Source organism: Bos mutus, chromosome 8, assembly GCF_027580195.1.
Source record: "Bos mutus isolate GX-2022 chromosome 8, NWIPB_WYAK_1.1, whole genome shotgun sequence".
Classification (NCBI taxonomy): Eukaryota; Metazoa; Chordata; class Mammalia; order Artiodactyla; family Bovidae; genus Bos; species Bos mutus.
Genome location: NC_091624.1, coordinates 83,645,877 through 83,670,161, shown reverse-complemented (window position 1 = coordinate 83,670,161; position 24,285 = coordinate 83,645,877). Strand labels below are relative to the sequence as shown.

Here is a 24,285-nt window from a genome sequence, read left to right as displayed (position 1 = left end):
ATCAATAGATTTTTAACTCTGATCATTTTATACTAACTCAAATGAAGTGAAAGTAATTTATGCTACTAATTAATTTTAAATAGGGCAAAGTTTCTAGATTGACTTTACTGAAAAATCGCTGTACAAACTCTTCAATTTACTGTGAAAAGAGCACTGAAATATAATAAAGCTATACAAAGTTGAAATTATATATACTTGCTACCTTGTTTCGGAGAAGGCAATGGCACCCCACTCCAATACTCTTGCCTGGAAAATCCCATGGATGGAGGAGCCTGGTAGGCTGTAGTCCATGGGGTCGCTAAGAGTAGGACACGACTGAGAAACTTCCCTTTCACTTTTCACTTTCATGCATTGGAGAAGGAAATGGCAACCCACTCCAGTGTTCTTGCCTGGAGAATCCCAGGGACAGGGGAGCCTGGTGGGCTGCCATCTATGGGGTCGCACAGAGTCGGACACGACTGAAGCGACTTAGCAGCAACCTTGTTTATATTTTAATGTTTATAAAAATCAAAACCTAACTTACATATACATACACAGTTATTCATACACACATATATATCTATTGATACCTATATATGTAGATATGTTACACGATTTGACATTGTAAACGATTTTTTAAAGTCTTTGCATAATGAGCCAACATATTCACTTTGGATGTCACTTACATTCAAGTTAGATTTTTAAAAGCCCAAATGATCTTACTTGGAAATTTTTGCTTGTCTTTGAGCTCTCCTGTACACACTAACACGCCTATGCCTTCTCTGAAACTCTCCATCCAGGTAAAAAGAGAGACACACGACTGGCCCAAAATCTTGAGTCTGTTTGCTGCCAAAATTGCAATAACACCTTTCCGGAATACACGTATCAATCCTTTGAATGTTTTTTTCTTCATCTTGGCTTCCTCTTGCTTCTTTTCTTCTACTGTTGACAAAGCCTGGGCTAGAGTTCTAACTTCCAATTTTAACAACTCAAAGGTGTTGACCTGCTCCTGGAGAAAATCTCTCTGTGTAGATAAGGCAGATGATCGGCTGTAGAGAGGATAGAAGGCGCCAGCCATCAATGCACAGGCTACCAGCAAGGAGGTCTTTTCCCTTTTGGTCTGGGATAACAAGTTTTTGAAGTGGGAATTTTCAAACACCAATTGTTCGTGTGACTTCTCAATACGGTTCAATTTTTCCATATTTTTTTCAGCAATTTCTTGAAATTTCTAAAAGAAGAGAAGTCAAATAATATATTTGATCAAGAAACAAATGGGCATTTTAACCCGTCTTTAAAAAAAGAAAGCCTTTGGTGACAACTATTTATTTTTCTTCCCAAGATCTATGTTCTAAAATATCAAAAAAACCACATATGACAGAGCAATAGTGGGCCAAACAGCTTAGATCCAATGTGCACAGGTTTTAAATCCTCTTATGTGGAAGCTTTACATAAAGTAGAATACAGAAATTTTAAAATATTTTGTAAATTTTTGGTACATTTTCACATACATACACATATTCAAAAAAAGAAAATTTCTTCTATTCCTCAGTAACAATTATTTCCTATTTTTAAACAGAAATCACACCAGCATTAGAGGCTTTTCTATATGTAAAAAGACAATTTTTTGTCAGAATAGCAAAGGATTAAATAAATAATACAACACACACCATCTGACTATCTGCCACTTACTTACTTACTAGATGAGAAGGGACTGATTCTCAGAATACACTCTCATTTTAGTTTCTTCTTTCCCAAGACAGAAGGCTGCACAAAGCACAGCATCAGTGCTGGGGAAAAAATGCTAATTGTGGGGTGGGCCTCAGCAGCGCTCTGGTCCTTTTTTCCTCATCAAGGTACATATAATTCAAAACTTAATATGGAACACAAAAAAATTTTAACTGCAGGCACTTGATTTTAATCTAGAAATAGACTAGAAAATAAACTAACTCCCATGAAATCTTATGTCTATTCATTAAGGAATTACTGAAGCAAATTTTTAGAAGATAACAGATGTCAACTTTTTTACTGATTCATTTATCATTCAATAAACATTTATTGATTACTCACTAAATTCCATGTGCTAGGAAAACAGGCAAATAAATCAATGATTGTGGTATAACATGATGGTGGAGCTACGCTAGATTGTCAGAAATGCATAAAAGGGTAGAGAGGCAGCCGGAAACAGACAGTCCTGGGATAAGGATGAGAAATTAAAACACACCTAGACACTGATAAAAATCTAGAATATATGACAAAAATACTCCTCTCTATATAGAGAAAACAGGAACACAATGGAATTTTTGGAAAACAGAATTAAGAGGCTAGACTTACACAGCCCATTTTCATTTTAGGGTACCTGGTAGAAGCAGCCGATATCTAAAACATAAAAGAACTCATACAACTCAACAACAACAAACAACTCGATTAAAAAAAAAGGGGGAGACATCTGAATACACGTTTTTTCCCGAGTACACATGAAAAGGGCCAAGAGGAACATGAAAAGATGTTCAACATTGCTAATTATCAGAGAAACGCACATTAAAGCCGCAATGAAATATCATCTCGTTACCTAACCAGGTCCGACTGCCCGAGATGCAGCGAGCCAAATGGCGAGACAGAGGTTTGCAGCAGAGAAAGGGTTTATTCACGAGGCAGCCAAGCGAAGAGATGGGAGAACAAATCTAACATCCACCTCCCCAAAGGCCACGGGCTGGAGACGGTCCTGGGTAAAGCTGAGGTGTGGGGAGCACGAGGTAATTGGAGATAAGAAAAAGGTGAGGTATCATCAGTCTGCACAGGCGCAACTAAGCTACGTGCTTCTCCGTGGGACTCACGTTCTGAGGGTGGAGTTTTTGGTCTTCTGACGTCAAGAGGTCACTGAGTGTACATTCAAGCATGCCCATTTGGAGGGATGGTGATCCCGCCAGTCCTAACCAGCTCAGACTCTAACTGGACACAGCTGACTCCAAGTTCCTGAAAAACCAACTCAGGCAAACATCTTTTAGGCTACATAATGCTTGGAGGACAATTTAAAGGAAGTTTGATCAATGAAGGCAGGTTACAGTTAATTATTTATTAAGCAATTTACAGTTTAATGGAGCTAACTGAGGACTACCCTTGGTCTCAATCTCATGCCCATTAGAATGGCTATTATCAAAAAGACAACAAATAAGTATTGGCGAAGATGTGGAGGAAACGGGAATTCACGCGCTATTGGTAAGAATGTAAACTGGTGCAGTCACTATGGAAAACAGTATAGAAATTACTCAAAAAATAAGTATATAACTACCATATGATCCAGCTATTCCACTTTTCCATATAAATCAAAATATGGAAAAACTAACTTGAAAAGATATCTTGTTGCATTGCACCCTGCAAGTCTTAAAGTTGTCCAGCCTCGACACTGAAGAGCCTGGAGACATTAGTGGTGACAGAGACATCAGTGGTTTGCTGAAGCAGTCCCCAACCTTTTTGGCATCACAGACCAGTTTCATGGAAGACAATTTTTCCATGGACTGAGAGTTGGGGAAGATGGTTTTTGGATGATTCAAGCACATTACAATTATTCTGCACTTTATTTCTAATCTAAATGCTGCTGCTGCTCTGACCAGCAGGTACCAGTCTGCAGCTTGGAAGTTAGGGACTCTTGATTTATTGGATAGAGGGATCGTACACAAAGGGTCCTGGTGTGACACCCCACCATGTGTGGCAGATGCTGGGCAGGATGTGGGAACAGTCTTTGCTACTCAGGGGAGGCGGCGGCTACCATTTATAGAGGGAATTGACATCAGGTGGGCTCATCAGTTTCCAGGAGCTAATTAAGCCTGATAATTAAGAGAACTGGATATTCATGTGAGTGAAGCAGGGACTGGTCAAACAGGGGATGTACCGAGAGCAAGATAACAGCCATCTTGAGTGGCCGGACCATACATATGTTCATCCCTATGTTTATCGCAGCACTATATACAAGAGTCAATATATGCAAACAACCTAAGTGCCCATTAACAGATGAACAGATAAAGAAGATGTGGTCTATACCTACAATGCAATACTATTAGACCATAAAAAATGATGAAAACTAGCCATTTTCAACAACAGGGATGGACCTTGAAGGTATTATGCTAAATGAAATAAGTCTGACAGAGAAAGACAAATACCATATGATTTCACTCATGTGGAATACAAAATACAAACAAGAACAAAAAAAAAATGAAAAAAACCAAGCCAAAGCAAACACAGATACAGAGTACAGAGTAGTGATTACCAGAGAAAAAGAGTCTGGGGAGGACAAAATGGTTAAAAAGGGGTCAATTGTATGGTGCTGCATGGAAACCAGACTTGTGGAGGTGGGCATGCTATAGTGTATTCAAAGTTGCATTAAAATGTACATGTGAAACTTAAATAATGTTATAAATAAGCTACCTCAATTTTTTAAAAGAATACATGTAAAGTCTACATGTAAGTAAAAAAGCAATCTCTAAAGACTGTTTAATTGTCATATGTTGTCCTAAGTCATTCTTGGCTTGAGTAATTATAATCAAGATAACAAATATTAATGGTTATCAAAACAGTCAACTGGGACAATATTGAACTAAATAACTAGAATTAGCAATGTGAGATATTTGAATTAAGGATTTTAAAATAATGAACTACTTAAATTTTTAAAGTTCTTACTGACAAATGTTAGATTAAGAAAACCACACTAATATTAATGCTGCTGCTGCTAAGTCGCTTCAGTCATGTCCAACTCTGTGTGACCCCGTAGATGGAAGCCCACCAGGTTCTGCCGTCCCTGGGATTCTCCAGGCAAGAACACTGGAGTAGGTTGCCATTTCCTTCTCCAATGCATGAATAAATACTAAAAGTTTTGATTATTTTTTAACAATTATATTCCCTCATTCCTGGTAGCTCTACTGAAATCCACAATTACAGATCTGACTGCCCATTAGGCCAGTGGTCCCCAACCATTTTGGCATCAGGCACTGGTTTCGTGGAAGACAATTTTTCCATGGACAGCAGGGGCAGGGGCAGAGATGTTTCTGTTGGCAATACGAGCAATGGGGAGTGATGAGAAGCAGCAGATGAAGCTTTGCTCACTTACCAACCTGCTCCTCACCTCCTGCTGCGCAGTTAGTCCATGGCCCGGGATTTGGGGACCCCTGCAATAGGCACCTTCCCTTAGATACCTCATAACCATCTCAAGTACCACTGTTTTTCCTATTAAATCTGTTTATAATGTTCAATTGCAAAGTGATGTCCAACTCTGACACCATGGATTGTAGCCCACCAGGCTTCTCTGTCCATGAGATTTCCCAGACAAGAATACTGGAGTGGGTTGCCATTTCCTCCTCCAGGGGATCTTCCTGACCCAGGAGTCAAACTGGCATCTCCTGCATTGCCAGGCATATGCTTCACCACTAAGCTACCTGGGAAGCCCCATGCGTGTGTGCGAATACTCAGTCGTTAAGCCCTGTCCGACTCTTTGAAGCCCTATAGACTACAGTCTGCCAGGCTCCTCTGAATTCTGCAATGGGTTGCCATTTTCTCCTCCAAGGGACCTTCCCGACCCAGGGATCAAACACAAGCCTCCTACGTCTACTGCACTGAAGGCAAATTCTATACAACTGCACCATCTGGGGAGCACTCTGTTATTTTGTTCAGTCACTCGGTCATATCCGACTCTTTGCCAGCCCACAGACTGCAGCACGCCAGAGGTCCCTGTCCCTCACTATATCCCAGAGTTTGCTCAAACTGATGTCCACTGAGTCGATGATGCCATCCAACCATCTCATCCTCTGTTGCCCCCTTCTCCCTGCCCTCAGTCTTTCCCAGCATCAGGGTCTTCTCCAATGAGTCAGCTCTTCACATCAGCTGGCCAAAGTACTGGAGTTTCAGCTTCAGCATCAGTCCTTCCAATGAATATTAAGGACTGATTTCCTTTAGGATGGACTGGTTGGATCTCCTTGCAGTCCAAGGGACTCTCCAGAGTCTTCTCAAGCACCACAGTTTGAAAGCATCAACTCTTCGGAGCTCAGCCTTCTTTACGGTCCAACTCCCAGGTGGCGATAGTGGTAAAGAACCCACCTGCCAATGCAGGAAATGTAAGAAAATCAGGTTCAATCCCTGGGTTGGAAAAATACCCTGGAGTAGGAAATGGCAATCCACTCCACTATTCTTGCCTGGAAAATCCTATGGACAGAGGAGCCTGGCGGTCTACCGTCCATAGAAGCACAAAGAGTTGGACACTACTGAAGCAACTTAGCATGCACACATGCTCATATCTACACACGACTACTAAAAAACCATAGCTTTGACTATATGCACCTTTGTCACAAAGTGATGTCTCTGCTTTTTAATACACTGTCTAGGTTTGTCATAGCTTTTCTCTCATGAAGCAAGTGTCTTAATTTCAAGGTTGCAGTCACTGTCCACAGTGATTTTGGAGCCCAAGAAAAGAAAGTCTGTCACTGTTTTCATATTTTTTCCTGTCTATTTGTCATGAAGTGATGGAACCAGATGCCATTTTCTTAGTTTTTTGGTGTTGAGTTTTAAGCCGGCTTTTTCACTCTCTTCTTTCACCTTCATCAAGAGGCTCTTTAGTTCCTCTTCACTTTCTGTCATTAGTGTGGTGTCATCTGCATATCTGAGGTTATTGATACTTGTCCCAGCAATCTTGGTTCTAGCTTGTGATTCATCCAGCCTGGCATTTTGCACGATGTACTCCGAATAGAAGTTAAATAAGCAGGGAGACAATATACAACCTTGATGTACTCCTTTATCAATTTTGAACCAGTCTGTTGTTCCATGTCTGGTTCTAACTGTTGCTTCTTGACCTGCATAGAGGTTTCTTGGGAGACAGGAAAGGTGGTCTGGTATTCCCATCTCTTTAAGAATTTTCCGGTTTGTTGTGATCCACACAGTCAAAGGCTGCAGCGTAGTCAGTGAAGCAGAAGTATATGTTTTTCTGGAATTCCCTTGCTTTTTCCATGATCCAGCAGATGTTGGCAATTTGATCTCTGGTTCCTCTGCCTTTTCTAAATACAGTTTGTATATGTAGAAGTTCTCGGCTCATGTACTGCTGAAAAATAGCTTGAAGGATTTTGAGCGTGACCTTGCTAGCATGTGAAATGAATGCAGTTGTGCAGTAGTTTGAGCATTCTTTGGCATTGCCCGTCTTTGGGACTGGAATTAAAATGGACCTTTTGCAGTCGTGTGGCCACTGCTGAGTTTTCCGAATTTGCTGGCATACTGAGTACACCATTTTAACAGCATCATCTTTTAGGATCTGAAATAGCTCAGCTGAAATTCCATCACCTCCACTAGCTTTGTTTATAGTAATACTTCCTAAGGCCCACTTGACTTCACACTCCAGGAAGCCCTGGGAAGCCCTAAAAGATGTTTATAATAGTCTTCTTTATATCAGTAAATTGAACCAACATCTGCCCAATTTTTCAAGTCAAAAACTTTGTAATCAGTCTTAATTCCTCCTTCTTTCACCTTATCCTCTCCATTCCCAAATCAAAACCATCCGTAAGCACAATGGGGCTTATCTACAAAACACATCCTCATTCATCTCCATTGCTACCACCTTAATTCTAATGATCATCAGCACTAACTATTCACCCCCAAACTTCAAAGCTAGTTTCATGTCAAACTGGGTCAATCCAATCCTACTGCTGGAACTCTATCTTTACTGAACCAAGGTTTCCCCTTCAAGTCACAACACTTCCACATGCCTTCTGCAAAGACATCACCATTTCCCAGGATCCTCAACTGGAATGAAAAAGGATATGGGCTGCTCTTCTGCTATCCAGACATGAACCTTACTATACCTTTTCATAATTCATCCATGGTCTCTAGCACCACCAGGTGCTGACTTCCCTAATGCTGCTGCTGCTGCAAAGTCGCTTCGGTCATGTCCGACTCTGTGCGACCCCATGGACTGCAGCCTACCAGGCTCCCCCATCCATGGGATTTTCCAGGCAAGAGTACTGGAGTGGGGTGCCATTGCCTTCTCCGTCCCTAATGCTACTCAAGTTCTAACCATATCCTGAACCCATTTCAGGGTCTATCTCTTCCATGACACCTATTACTATCAGTCCTATTCATGTTGACCTTGACCTTCTCTGAACATAATTAAACTACTAGGCACTTAATTCCTACACTGCTACTTACTTGTTTCATGTGTGTTTATCTGCTCTCCCTCAAATACAATAGAGTTTTAGTTCTTAAAGGCCAGGGATTTTTTACGCCGGTGCCTGTCATAATGCTTTATACCCTTCAAGTATTTAATAAGTATTAAACATATTAAATAATCCTTTATAAAATGTTCCCTGGTGCTTAGAACAGCACTTTACCCATAATAAGCACTGAGTAAATAGCCAGTTAATAAAAACTTTACAAATATAAAGCAAAGAAAAAAATAATCAAAAAAGATATAATTTCTAAATATAATTTGGACCTTATCAACATGTCAAAATTTTATTTTAAATTAATTCTGATATTCCAGGGAGACCTTCAGGGGTATTGCATTATTTACCATGAATTCTTCTTAAATAACAAAGCTTGTTTGAGGATAAGGCTGGAAATTACTATAAGAGCAAATATGCCTTAAAAAAGAAAACTGGTGTTCTTTACCAAAGAAGATTAAAGGCTAATATTTTTCAAACAAACATAAGGAACATCACCTTCAAATTGAACAAAAGCATTCCTAGTACTGAGATAATCTGCTCCTTGGTGTGTTAATTTCAAAAAATAATATTCACAAATTCCCCCTCAAAATATCTTTTAAAAGTTTAACAACCTGAAATTTTTATAAACTTTATATCTTCTACACAGATTTTTTTGACATGCCAAAAATTCTATCTAATTTCACTAGTTTTCCATGACTCTGATAAATCCAAAGTGCACTGAAAATGAAGGGAACAGGACAGCTTCTTCCCTTAATGAATCACGCACTTACTTCCTGAAATACAGAAGCTTTAAGGGACATCTATTGCTTTCAGCAACCCATGAACTTTGAGACCTTGGGCCAGAAATCAGACACTTCCCTGTGGAATAAAACTTTTTTTTAATCACTTTTACTTGCTGAGTTCTCATTCTTTATGTTGGCAAAAAGACAAATTGCAAACTGGACAGTGAGTGACAAATAGACATCAAAGGACTTCATTTAAAAGGTTTTATTTTTATGTTACCTATATTTTTTATACAATGGTAGTATTTTAAAATAATACACATAAATCTGCCTGGTTTTCCTACAATGTAAATGTTTCTCTGTTAAAAAATAAAGCACATTTTGTGGAGAAACTGGAGTCTTCAATACACTGTCAGTGGAAATGTTGAGATGGTGTGCACAGACTTTTGAAAAAGTTTGGCAGTTCTTCAAAAAGTTAAGTAAAAAGTTACCACACAACCTAGCAATTTCATTATCTGGTCTTCCATATATATACTGAAATCCCATAATAGTTATTTACTTACCTTAAAAACACTATCTTCATTTTGGAAGTTTCAGTTCAGTTCAATTCAGTTACTCAGTCCTGTCTGACTCTTTTCAACCCCATGGACTGTAACACACCAGGCTTCCCTATCTATCACCAACTCCCAGAGTTTACTCAAGCTCATGTCCATTGAGTCGTGATGTCATCCAACCATCTTATCCTCTGTCCTCCCCTTCTCCTCCTGCTGTCAATCTTTCTCAGCATCAGGGTCTTTTCAAATAAGTCAGTTCTTTGCATCAGGTTGCCAAAGTATTAGAGTTTCAGCTTCAGCATCAGTCCTTCCAATGAATATTCAGGATTGATTTCCTTTTGGATGGATTGGTTGGATCTCCCTGCAGTCCAAGAGACTCTCAAGAGTATTCGCCAACACCACAGTTCAAAAGCATCAATTCTTCGGTGCTCAGCTTTCTTTATGGTCCAACTCTCACATCCATACATGACTACTGGAAAAACCATAGCTTTGACTAGACAGACCTTTGTTGGCAAAGTAATGTCTCTGCTTTTTAATATGCTGTCTAGGTTGGTCATAGCTTTTCTTCCAAGGAGCAAGCGTCTTTTAATTTCATTTGGAAGTTTAGCACATCAAAAATAATAGGTGTCAAAAATGGTACATGCCTGTGTGTATTCTCTAGTTTCTAAGGCAATACAAATTATAAAACTATCCAAAGAGATAAGTCAAGCCCTCAAAAGAAAAAGAGTTCTCTTCATCATTTGACTGAAAATAAACTGTCAATACAGGTAAGATGCTTGATTTAGTGATTGTTGAAAGATATTACCTCAGACTGCTAGAAAGTTAGCATGATCAGTCAGATCTGTCTCATGTCTCCCTTCCTTATGGGCTTTCAGATCCTGAAAACAAAGCCCAGGTGGCTCTAGTCTCCTCTACGAAGGCTTCAAACTTTAACCACCTTCTCTTCTGAGTTGATAGCACTCTTTTGGCAAGTAATTATGTACAACCTCGTGATAAACCTTCTATTATTTAATTTTTCATATGTTCCTATAGTGCCTCTCCAACTAACTTTGACACTTTTTGAGGAAAATAAGTATTACACTTCTTTGTTAGGATCACAGCACGAAACAGAGGGTTCCATAAATCTTATATATAACATTTATTTAATTAATAATTATGTAAAGTTATTTTGCTATTCTTACCTACAGTAGTAATTTTGCAATACAGTATGCTAAAATTTCAGTCTCTCAGAAAAAAGAAGTCTGAGAAAAACGAGACCAAGAACTATCATCTTTGATTAACAGTGTGGCACTGGCTAGCTTTTTCATACATTATCATATTTAATTACTAAATAAACAAGATTCACTCAGAAAAGTGAGTTCAGGAAATATGAAACTGAGTTGTCACCAGACCTGTTTTCAGATATTACTTCATATACAAAAATAGCATGTTCCTAAAAGAAAGTGTTTAGCATGATGCGAAAAAAAGACTCCCTGATAAGAATGATGGTAATATATTCAAACAGCACATAACGTTTACTTTGTAGCTTCTAAATACCAAACAAGGTGCGAAACATGTCGTATCCGTTATCTCCATTCTAATTCCGACCCTACAACGTCCTCACTACACAAATGAGCAGTTCTCTGAATCTTACTTTTCACATTTGTAAAATAGAAATGATATTTAAGTGACTTATCTCACATGTTTATTATGAGAATCATGTAAGAAGAGGCAAGCAAAGGTATGAAAAAGAGTTAAAAACTGGATCAAGCATTATAAAAATTCAGTTGATAGCATTATTATTAATAAAAACAACTTCTAAAACAATTATTTGAAAAGTAGAGAACTTTCCTATATTTCATTAGAGGTGCCCAATCATAACATAATGTGTGCCAAACTGTGTCTAACTCCTTGTGAATCATGTCTCCCTATCATTATCAACAATATAAACAAGCTGCATTTTTATCTCTGAATATTTTTCAAATTCAATTTAAAAGTAAAAAAATTTAACATCTAACAACACTTTTATGAGTAACTTACTTCTACCCAAATGTACTGTTAATAATGTGATGGAAGAGAAATAAAATGCAATATATTATGATGAACCTGAATTTCTTTGATTTTTGTTCTTCAATTTAAACTCACTTGACTTTACTAAGTGTTTCCCTGATAGCTCAGTTGGTAAAGAATCTGCCTGCAATGCAAGAAACCCTGGTTCGATTCCTGGGTTGGGAAGATCCGCTGGAGAAGGGATAGGCTACCCACTCCAGTACTCTTGGGCTTCCCTTGTGGCTCAGCTGGTAAAGAATCCACCTGCAATGCGGGAGACCTGGGTTCCATTCCTGGGTTGGGAAGATCCTCTGGAGAAGGGGACTTTACTAAACTGTCACATAAACCAGAAGTGTTTAAAATAAATATCATATCAAGGGTTAACCATACTTAACTGACAGTGAAAAATCTTTAGTTTTAGAGAGGAAGTTCTTGTTCCAGTAATTTCATCTTTTCAGATAGAAAAGAAACAAGAATATAAATACTGAAATTACAAAAGCAAAGTCAGTAAGGCAAGGTACCATGGCACTCAGTCCTGATGCTTTGGTAGGCAAAGATGTTTGAGATATATTTATATGATGGCCCCAAAGTTATTTAAATTCACAAATTACCCAACGATGTAGCTAGCACATTTTAACTAATACTAAAACCATGCGAGGGCTTCCCAAGTGGCACTAAGAACCCTCCTGCCAACGCAAGAGACATAAGAGACACAGGTTCAATCCCTGGGTCGGGACGGGCACAGCAACCAACTCTAGTATTCTGGCCTGGAGAATTCCACGGACAGAGGAGCCTAGCAGGCTACAGTCCATAGGGTTGCAGAGTCGGACACGACTGAAACAACTTAAGAAAGTGGAAGTCACTCAGTCTTGTCTGACTCTTTGCGACCCTATGGACTCTAGCCCACCAGGCTCCTCTGTCCATGGAATTCTCCAGGCAAGAATACTGGAGTGGGCAGCCATTCCCTTCTCCAGGGGATCTTCCCAACCCAGGGATCGAACCCAGGTCCCCCACATTGCAGGTGGAAGCAACTTAGCACATACGCAAAAACATGTTAAAAAACAAGCTTCCTACTCTAATTTCATTACCTAACAGCATTCCCACTACCTGCTTTAAAGCTTAAACATCCGAAAGTCTTGCAAATTATTCTGCATTTTTTTAATAAAAGCTATTCATATCCAAAAATTGTTTTTTATTTAACTACCTGTCTTTTACTAACCACTTCTTTACAATAACCAAACACTAAACAGAGACTCTATGGATAAGTCATTTATTTTCCAGCAGATGGTATCTATTAATGGCTATGTTCTCCTGACATATAACATTCTCTACAACCCATAATCCTATGCAAAACTGTGGATTTTTCCCTCTCATGTCCTTATCAACATAATTTTTGAAGTTTAAATAATATAAAATGAAAATATCTTTATCTGCATTGCAGCTTGGGGAAAAAAAGCAGAGATATAGAATTAATCATAGGAAAATATCCCAAAATGAAATTTATAGATACTGTAATATGCAATATAATATTAGTTTACTAAATATAAACCCAAATTAAATGCTGCTGTGTATCCAATTATATTTTATGAAAATTCAAATATTGTACATAAATAATACAGACAAATGCCAATATATAATATTAATGTACATTCAGGAATAATGAAAATGATACTTTCAATTTGCATATTCAGGGATCAAAGCCATATGTTACACATTCTTCAGGAAAAAAGTCTTCAGTGAGAGCTGCTCCTAAAACATCAGCATTTGTGATGCTGATTGAGAAAGTGAATTGCTATGCCTTCCTAGAGATTTAAAAAGGAAGTGAGTTCAAAACACTGATAGGATAGTTTGAAATCAAGAATTTTGTTCTTTTCTCTCAGGATTGCTTTGACTGTTAGGGGTCTTTTGTGGTTTCACACACATTTTAGGCTTGTTTCTCTTATTTCTATGAAGAATTCCTTTGGTATTTTGATGTGGATTGAACTGAACCTGTAGATCATTTTGGGTAGTATGGTCATTTTAACAATATTAATTCTTCTGATCCATGAACAAGGGATATCTCTCTCTTTGTTTGTATCTTCTACTTCTTTCTGCAAAGTCTTGTCATTTTATTGTCCAGATCTTTTACTTTTCCAGTTAATTTATTCCTAAATATTTTATTGTTTCTGATGCTACTGTGAATGGGATCGTTTTATTTTTCCAAGGCTTCCTCATTAGTGTAAAAGAATGTCACAGATTTCTATAAGTTGATTTTGTTATCTGCCACTTTACTAAAATCATCAATTACAATTAATTACATCAATTACATGTAATTACTTAATTACAATAGCTTTTGATTGACTCTTTGGGATTTCCTATATGTAAGATCATAGCATCAGCAAGCCATAGTGATAAAAACAATATGGCATTGGCACTAAAACAGACTTCTAGACCAATGGAACCAAATAGACAGTCCAGAATCAAATCCCACCCTATATGGTCAACTAATATTCAACAAGGGAACCAAGAAAACTAATGAGAAAAGGATAGTCTATTCAGCAAATAGTGCTGGAAAAACTGGAGAAACATGTACAGAATAATGAAACTAGACCCTTTACTCATACCACTCACAAAAATTAACTCAAAATGGATCCAAGACTTAAACATAAGACCTAACACCATAAAACTCCTAAAGAAAACATAGAGATGAAGCCCAAAGATATGTGTCTTGGGAATGATTTTTTTTTTGGATATGACATCAAAAGCACAAGCAATACAAATAAAAATCAACAAATGGGACTATATCAAATTCAAAAGCTCCTGCCCTGCAAAATAAACAATCAACAAAATGAGGTGATTGCCAACAGACTGGAAGAAAATTTTTACAAATCATGTATCAGATGAGGGGTTAGTATTCAAAATACATAAAGAATTAATACAACTTAATAACCAAAAAAATAGTTTTAAATGGGCAGAAGAACCAAATAGACACTTTTCCAAATAGGACATCAAAATGGTCAACAGACACATGAGAAGATGCTCAACATCACTAATCACCAGGGAGAGACAAGCAAAAACCACAGTGAGATATCACCTCATTCCTGTTAAGATGGCTATCGTCAGGACGACAAGAGACAACAGGGGACAGTGAGGCGTGGTGAAGAAGAAACCCTTACACACCGCCAGAAAGAACGTAAGTTAGTCAACCACTGTGGAAAACAATATGAAGGGGCCTCAGAAAATTAAAACTAGACCTACCTCCAGGAATTCTGCTTCTCAGAATATACCCAAGGAAATGAAAACAGTAATTCGGTGAGATACATGCACTCCCATGTTTACTACAGCACTATTCACAACAGCCAAAATATGGAAACAACCCAAAAGACCACCAACAAATGAAGGGGTAAAAAAGATTCACATACAGAATATAATATTTTTCACCCATGAGAAAGGAATATATCCTGCCATTGGTGACAACATGAATGAACCTTGAACATACTATTAAGCCAGACAAGACAGAGAAAGGCAAGCACTGTACAACATCACTCATATGTGGGATCCAAAGAAATCAAACGTGCAAAAACAACAACAATGTACAAGGGAACGCCCATCAGACCATCAGCTGATTTCTCAACAGAAACTCTAGAAGCCAGAATGGAAAAGCATAATATATTTAAAGTGATGAAAGGGAAGAACCAACAACCAAGAATACTCTACCCAGCAAGACTCTCCTTCAGATTTGATGGAGAAATCAAAAGCTTTCCAGACAAGCAAAAATTAAGAGAATTCAGCACCACCAAAGCAGCTTTACAACAAATACTAAAGGAACTTCTCTAGGCAGGAAACACAAGTGAAGGAAGAGACCCACAGAAAATAAACCAGAAACGATTAAGAAACAGGTAATAGGATCATGCTGTGTGCTGTGCTCAGGCACTCAGTCACGTCCGACTCTTTGTGACTCCATGGACTGTAGCCTGCCAAGCTCCTCTGTCCATGGAATTCTCCAGGCAAGTAGCCAGTTATTTCTCCAGGTCTTCCCGACTCAGGGATCAAACCTAGATCTCCACATTGCAGGCAGATTCTTTACCATCTGATTAGATGTCATGTATGTTCACTGAACATAGACAATAATATGGTACTATAAGCATATAATGTAATAAATATTACAAAGGCAACCATATCACAATACATTAATATATCAAAGTACTATGATGTATACCTTAAATTTACACCACATTGCATGTCGAATTTATCCCATTTTTTAAAAGTGATAGGAAATGAAGAAAATTGGAAGGTTCACATTACCTGATTTCAAGACCAACCAAAAAATACAAAAATCAAACCAGTGTGGTACTGAAAAAAGAATATACATATAAACAAATGTAATAGATGAGAAAGTCTAAAACATAGACTTGGACAAATGCAACCAACTGATTTCTGACAAAGGCACAAAAGCAATTCAGTAGAAAAAGGATAGTCTTTAAAGAAATAGTGCTAGAACATGGACATCCAAATACAGGAAAAAAAAAAAAAAGACCAACCCAAGCCTCACATCTTTACAAAAATTAACTCAAAATGGATCACAGACCTATATGTAAAACCTAAAACTATGCAAAATCTAGAAAAAAAGCAGGAAGAAATCCTGGTGACCTTGTACTAGGGAAAAGAGTCCTTAGATACAATACTAAAAGCCCAGGCCATAAAAGAAAAATGTATCAAATTGAACTTTATAAATTTAAAACACTTGTTCTGCAAAAGTTCTTTTGAGAGACTTGGAGAGAATACTTGCAAATTACATATCTAACAAATGACTTGTATCCAGAATATATAAACAATGTTTGAAATTCAGCAAGAAGAAAATAAGCAACGTAATTACAAAGTGGGCAAAAGATATGAATAGGTAACTCACCAAAAAAGATATACAGATGGCAAATAAGCATATGAAAAATACTCAACATTATTTTTCATTAGGGAAAGTCTAAATTAAAACCATAATGACATAGCACTATACACCTATTAGAATAGCTAAAAAGAAAAAGAAAAAAATGATGAAACCACATGCTGGCACAGATGCAGAGCAATTAGAACTTTCTTACAAGCCTAGTGAGAAGGCAAAATGATAGCCACTTGGGAAAACAATTTGATAGTTTCTTATAAAGTTAAATACATTCTCACCATAATAACAGAAATCAGACTCCTAAGTATTCACCCCCCCAAAAAAATTTTAACTTATATGCAGATTACATCATGCGAAATGCCAGGCTGGATGAAGCACAAGCTGGAATCAAGATTGCCAGGAAAAATATCAATAACCTCAGATACACAGACGACACCACCCTTATGGCAGAAAGTGAAGAAGAACTAAAGAGCCTCTTGATGAAAGTGAAAGAGGAGAGTGAAAAAGTTGGCTTAAAACTCAACATTCAAAAAACTGAAAAAGTTGGCTTAAAACTTAACATTCAGAAAACTAAGATCATGGCATCTGGTCCCATCACTTCATGGCAAATAGACGGGGAAACAATGGGAACAGTGACAGACTTTATTTTGGGGGGCTCCAAAGTCACTGCAGATGGTAACTGAAGCCATGAAATTAAAAGACGCTTGCTCCTTGGAAGAAGAGCTATGACCAACCTAGACAGCATATTAAAAAGCAGAGATATTACTTTACCAACAAAGGTCTGTCTAATCAAAGCTATGGTTTTTCCAGTAGTCCTGTATGGATGTGAGAGTTGGACTATAAAGCAAGCTGAGCGCTGAAGAATTGATGCTTTTGAACTGTGGTGTTGGCGAATACTCTTGAGAGTCCCTTGGACTGCAAGGAAATCGAACTAGTCAATCCTAAAAGAAATCAATCCTGAATATTCATTGGAAGGACTGATGCTGAAGCTGAAACTCCAATACTCTGGCCAGCTGATGTGAAGAACCGACTCATTTGAAAAGACCTTGATGCTGGGAAAGATTGAAGGCAGGAGGAGAAGGGGACGACAGAGGATGAGATGGTTGGATGGCATCACTGACTCTATGGACATGAGTTTGAGTAGGCTCCAGGAGTTGGTGATGGACAGGGAAGCCTAGCAAGCTGAAGTCCACAGGGTTGCAAAAGAGTCAAACATGACTGAGAGACTGCATTGAATTGAATGATCCACAAAAACCTACCCATGAATGTTAAAAGCATGTTTAATCATAATTGTAAAAAAATAAAACAACCCAAAGGCCCATCAGCAAGTACCTAGATAAACAGTGCTACATTCATACAATGGAATATGACTCAGCAGTAAAAAGGAGGGAGCTACCAATACAACCAATAATGTGAACAATTCCCAAACATATTTTGTTGAGTGAAGAAAGACCGAAAATGCTACATACTGTATGATTTCACTTATATAACATACTGAGGCTTCCCTGATAGCTCAAGTGGATAAGAATCCACTTGCCAAAGTAGGAGACTCAGGTTCAATCCCTGGTCTGGGAAGTTTCCACATGCCACACAGTAATTACCCCACACATCACAACCACTGAGCTTGTGCTCCAGAGCTCAGGAACCACAACTACTGAGCTCTCGTGCCAAAACCACTGAAGCCCATGGGCCCCAGAGCCAGTGCTCCACAACAAGAGAAGCTACTGCAATGAGAAGCCCACACCCACAACTAGACACAAGCCCTCACTCTCTGCAACTAGAGAAAAAGCCTGTGCAGCAACAAAGACCCAGCACAGCCAATAAATAAATACATAAATAAAATGTATATAATATTCTGGAAAAGGCAAAAGCGTAGGGATGCAACAAACCTGCAGTTCCCATATATAGTCAGTTGTTTTTTCTCAAAGGGACTAGGGATACTAAATCAGGAAAAGTAAAGTCTTGAATAAATGGTGTGGGAACAACAAATGCAGAGAGAAAATGAACCTCAGCTTCCATTTAACATTACACACAAAAATTAATTTGAGATGGATCACAGACCTAGACAAAAAAGCTAAAACTATAAAACCTCTAGAAGAAATGATACATTATCTTCAGAATCTTGGGCTATAGAAAGAGTGCTTACCACAGAAAAGTACTCAAAAGAGAAGAAGATTTATAAGTTGAACTTCATCAAAATTTTAAAACTTGTGATCATCAAAATAAATACTAAAAAATAAAAAGGCAAGTAAGATACTGAAAGAAAATATCTTGGATACATATGTATGATAAAGAATTATATCCAGAATTTATAAAGAACTTCTGAAAATCAATAATAAAAACACAAACAACCCACATTTTTAATGTACAAACACCTGAAGAGACACTTCACAAAAGAAAATATGTAAATGACAATAAGAACATAAAAAGTGCTCAACGTCATATTCACCAAGAAAATGTGAAAATCACAAGGAAATTCCATTTTAAAACAACTAGAATGGCTAAAATTTAGAAGACTGACAATGACAAACTTTGCAGAGGATATAGAACAATGAAAATTCTCATACACTGATGGCAGAAATATAAACTGATAGAACCATTTTGGGGAAAAAATGTCTGATAGTTTTTTATAAACATACATCTGTCTTATAAACTAGTGTAGTTAAACTACACTCTTAACTACAAAATGAAAACATATGTCAACAAAACAGTTAAACAATAATGTTTGCAGCAATTTTGTTTACAATAGCCAAAAGCTGGAAAAAAGACAAATATCCATCAATTCACAATTTATCAAATTGTGGTATAATTGTAAAGTGGAATACTGGGGTTTCCCTGGTGGCTCAGAGGGTAAAGTGTCTGCTTGCAATGCAGGAGACCTGGGTTCGATCCCTGGGTCAGGAAGATCCCCTGGAGAAGGAAATGGCAACCCACTCCAGTACTCTTGCCTGGAAAATCCCATGGACAGAGAAGCCTAGTAGACTACAGTCCATAGTTGAGTAGTGGAATACTACTCAACTATAAAAAAGAATGAACTGATAAATACAACAAGCATGAATATTAAAAAAATATATATGTTGAGGGAAATAAGCCAACCACCGAAGACTACACACTGAATGATTCTAGAACAAAGGAAAATAATCTATGATGATAGGTATCAGAACATCAGAACAATGGGTGCCTATGGGGAGTGGAAACTTATCGGAAGAGAGCACAAGAGAACTTTCTGAGGTAATGAAAATGTTTAAGTCTTAAATGGGGCAGTGGGTACATGGGTGCATACACTGATCAAAATATACTATACACTTAAAATCTGTTCACTGCATGTCAAAATTATCTCTAAAAAATTTATTTAGGTCTCTTCAGTGGTAGAAAATGCAGAAGATATCACATGGCATCCTGCATGTAGTGAACAAAAGGCCACTTTTAGAGAGAGTATGAATTCATTCAAATTCACAGAGAAAAGCTTAACTTCATATGGGGCTCATATGCTTGGGAAAACAGAGTGGTCTTACTTTAAGCAACTGGAAACTGTTTATTGGCAAATTTTTTAAATGCAGTTTCTTTTTTTAATTAGACTTGACAATATAAGAATGAGTGGATCAAATAAAGAGGTTAAAACTGAATCAACTATGAGAAGTCTATACAAAAAAAGTATAGACTGTCATTGTTATTTCTCATTGGGCAGGAATGAGAGTTAACAATATAAAGTATGTTGATAATATCTTGTATAAGACAAACATATGATTTTGTTAACTACACATAACTTCTGTTCTCAATCGAATCCAACACAGAGGACATATTACCTCTCACAACCAATAGTTTTGCTATAGGATCTATAACTATAATTCAAATTCTTCAACATTAGGAACTACAGCAAATTTCAACCCCAAATGAATTAAAATGATGGTTCACATATTAATAGAAATCTCCACAAATGGAATGAACTGGATCGAAGTGTATCTACACTAAAACTGATAATATTTCACCAGAATTTCTTAACCTTTATTTTTAAAATGAAGGAAATACAATTTCAGTATTTAATTGATCTCTGCATTTTTAACCAGAAACCCATCTACTTTCAAACTTAAGTGAGACAATCCTTAATCCACCTGAGTGCGTGCATATGCACGTATGCCCATTTGTGTACATGTCTTTGCACAATCACATGGACATGTAACCCAAACAAGCAAGTTCTGTGTGGTTCTCCAAAGCTTTAACTGACTTGGTATTGGTATTAAAAGAAAACACTTGAAAGTAAAAGATCGAGCATCCCATTTTTCAAGCTCTTTGTGGCAGTAGCATACCTGTGCCCTCTTCTGTACCTCCAGGAGGAGTTCAGAGTACTGCAGCTCCAGTTCCTTCTTTTGTTTGTGCCAGCAGCTCTCCTGTGCTTTGATCTGCTCTGCCACTTTGTTAAAGGTGTCTTCCTGGGTTTGCTGAAGCTCTTTCATCGTATCAGACTTGTTTTTACAGATATACTCTAGATGACTTATCTAAATGGTGAAATGCAATACAGAACAAGATATGCTCACCAATGTGTTCTTTGTATCATCTCCCCCAAAAGCTATTCTAGAATATTATACTATATTTTATACCTTAAGATCATACAAAAATTTTAAGCTAAAATGAAAAATAAATGAAGAAACAGGAGTCAGTAGAACAAAACTATATTTTAGCAGAAAATGTTTCATTTATATGTATAGATAACATCTTTTTCTCCAATAAAATTGTATGTGTGTGCTCAGTCACTCAGTCGTGTCTGACTCTCTGTGACCCCATGGACTGCAGCCCACCAGGCTCCTCTGTCTATGGCATTTTCCATGCAAGAATATTGAAACTGGTTGTCATTTCCTATAGGGGATCTTCCTAACCCAGGGATCAAACCCACACCTCCTGCATTGGCAGGTGGATTCTTTACCACTATACCACCTGGGAAGCCCCAATAACTAACAAAGTTACTTATTCTATAATCAATTTTACTGAGAAAATTAAGAAGAATATTTTTACCTCTAGAACCAAAACTCAAGCTGTTCAGATATTTCAGTGGGAAAGGAAGTACTTAAATGAGATTTATAAATCTACAAACATTTTACATATAATAAAGCAGAATGTTCCAATCATTTTTTATTTCACATTCAAAACACTGGAAAGCAAATCCTCATCATCTAATATATATGACAGTTAATGATGTTTTGAAATTATGAAAAACTATTAAAATACAATACCACATCAGAGAGCTAAAACATGTACTCAATTATCAGTAATTTGGAAATCTGTTATGTACACATTCACAGCTAAGAACAGTATCTCCACTTATCACAATTTATTCCCTTATTTCCTCAACCCTACTTCTCAATGCCTATGATTGTTTGCCAATCAGACCAAGATAAAAATGCTCTCACTCTAAAATTGGGCCAAGATGCTGTTTCATTACTTCAACAGATTAAAAAAAAAAAAAACTTAGGGAACAATTTTCCTCTCTGTATCCCTTAAGGGCAAATGTCACTGCAACTAAGACCTAGAAACTAGATCATATAAATATAGTTCTAACTAGTTCAACAGACTCAGGATAAGAATCAACACCTTTAACAGAGAAATACATTGGACTGCTAAGCCACTTTAATTTTCAATAACCAAAAGAAGGTTTTTAAATTTTTTTTGAAAGACTGAATTCCTAGGTTTGTGAATGTTAAAGGGGTGATGAAAGTCCAGTTTTCTCCTACAATATGTTCTTCTTACTATCTAAAGCACTGAATGGGTTTTGTAATATACAGTTTGTTCTATTACAAGAAATGTCATAAACATAATTTTTAAATTTTAAGTGCTTTTAAAGTAACATCTCATTATTTCCTGAGCAAAGAATTTTAGGATCATGTTTTTGAATAACTGTATCTTGTTTCTATTTTATGCTAACATAAAGAGTTGGTTTATTAATGTAAATGACTAAGTTCTTTGAATTGCTTCATCAGTAAGATTAATTTATTTTCTTTTAATTAGGTCCCTGTGGCTAACACTGGCTAGTAGTATTAGCATGTCCTGCACAGAAAGTGGAGCTCAGAGACTTCATACAGACTTCAGTCACATTTACATGCCCACAGCAATGGCATCAAACTGAGTTGTAGACAAGCCATAATTAATGGTATTGAATTATTAACACCCAAATTCTTTTTGAAATAAGATGAATGTCAGCCCTTCTTAATGATACTGTGATGTGGACAAATGTCACTGAATTTAATAGAGGAATCTGGTGCCTGAGGACAGTTACCTTCTCATTAGCCCTGTTGAGGTCTACGATCAGGGCATCAACATTCTCCTGCAAGACTGCACAAAGCTCAGACCAAGAGAATTTATCCAGCATGCCTTCTGGTTGTTTTATGAGCACAGAGCCTGCTATCAAGTGCTGATACAAGGTATGAAGGAAGGTTAGCTTCTCCTGTGAGAAAAAAAGAAATTAATTCCAGTATATAAACACTGTAAGAAGTAAAACACATAATACACGTGGTAAAGAATTTATGTCAAAAATCCTAGAAAGGAATTAAAATACTCAAGTATGGGAATATGGTCATCTTGGGGACTTTTTTAACATTCAAAGTTAAACATCAGATAGAAACTTAAATTGCTTACACTTAGTAAAAAATCTCAAGTGTAGAAGCCAAAAGACCTGGGTTCTGAGGCCAGCTCTGCTACAACTGAGGACATGATCTGAGTCAGTGTCTGTTTAGGCTTCACCTTCCTTGGCTTTAACATGAGGTATCTGGACAAGATGCTTCTAAGCTCTTCTAACTAGAAGTTAACATGGTAATTCCATAATTTTATATTTACATTTGCCAAAAAAGATGTGAAATCAAAAAACCAAAATATAGAGTGTATCCAACACTGTTAAAGAAAAAGTTATACCAATATCTGCACTTTACATGCACACAATTACTCAGCTTTCCTCCTCCTCCAGAGATTCTAGTTTACTTACCACTTATAGGAAATCTATCCTAAGCCCCTTAGGCAAAGCAGACAGTGATATGAAAGAGATGGAAGATAGGCTCATTATTTTTCCCCCACTTAGAAGTTTATACCAGACTTGGCAAACTGGGCATTTATAGGTGTTTAAATATCACAAACTTAGCAGTCCAAAAAAAAAAAAGAAAGGACATAGCTGCCCAAGACATGCTTTAAAACTGTTCAATTAAAAATACGTAAAAAAATTCTTTCAAATTATATTGCTATTGTTGTAGCTAAACCATCCATTGTTTAATGACCTAGAAACACTATACTATAGAATTCATTAAAAAGCTGATTTCCATCTTGAACACAAAAAGGGAATTTACTTACTAAAATGCCAAATTGCTCTTGTTGTAAAACATTTTTATCCTTAAAGTCAAAGAATGGAACTCAAGAAAAGGTAATTGTGAAGCTGCAAAATGAGCATTTTAGGTAGATAAACTAAGTTCTCTCAAGGTTTTTAACAGACCAACAGGAAAACCTTTAAAAGAAATTTTAAATTTCTATTTAAAAAATAGGAATTCTAATCTTCCAGACAAGAACTGAATGTAGCATATGTAAACTTATTGTAGTTAGAAGCTGTGGTGAAAGTTTCCAATATATATAAAAATACATATCTTTCATTCTCTCTATATGTCATCTGAGATTTTTTCCAAATATAACAATTTAAAACCCCCAAAAAATTTGAATATATAGCTATATCCACAACTTGAATTAAGATATAAGAAGAATCTTTATAACAATGCTATATATTTTTATTTTTTAAGCAATTAAAGATGCCTTTGCATTTTCAACTAAATTGAGACATTCAAAAATCTTATTAAATATAACTAACCAAACATAACACTCAGGCACTAACAATCTTCCCTCTCCGCATTTTGCCAAGTGATCGAGTTCTTCATAAAGGGTAATTCATTGTGTCGCCATCATGTCCT

At 37.0% G+C, this 24,285-nt stretch overlaps 1 protein-coding gene across 1 annotated transcript in view; it reads right to left on the bottom strand.

The window, feature by feature from the left end:
- Window positions 1-24,285, bottom strand: part of CCDC171 (coiled-coil domain containing 171) — a 338,272-nt gene that overhangs the window by 200,152 nt on the left and 113,835 nt on the right. Inside the window, 3 exon segments of the mRNA XM_070375929.1 lie at window positions 703-1,207; window positions 20,659-20,847; window positions 22,620-22,787. Coding sequence (XP_070232030.1) covers window positions 703-1,207; window positions 20,659-20,847; window positions 22,620-22,787 — 862 coding nt within the window.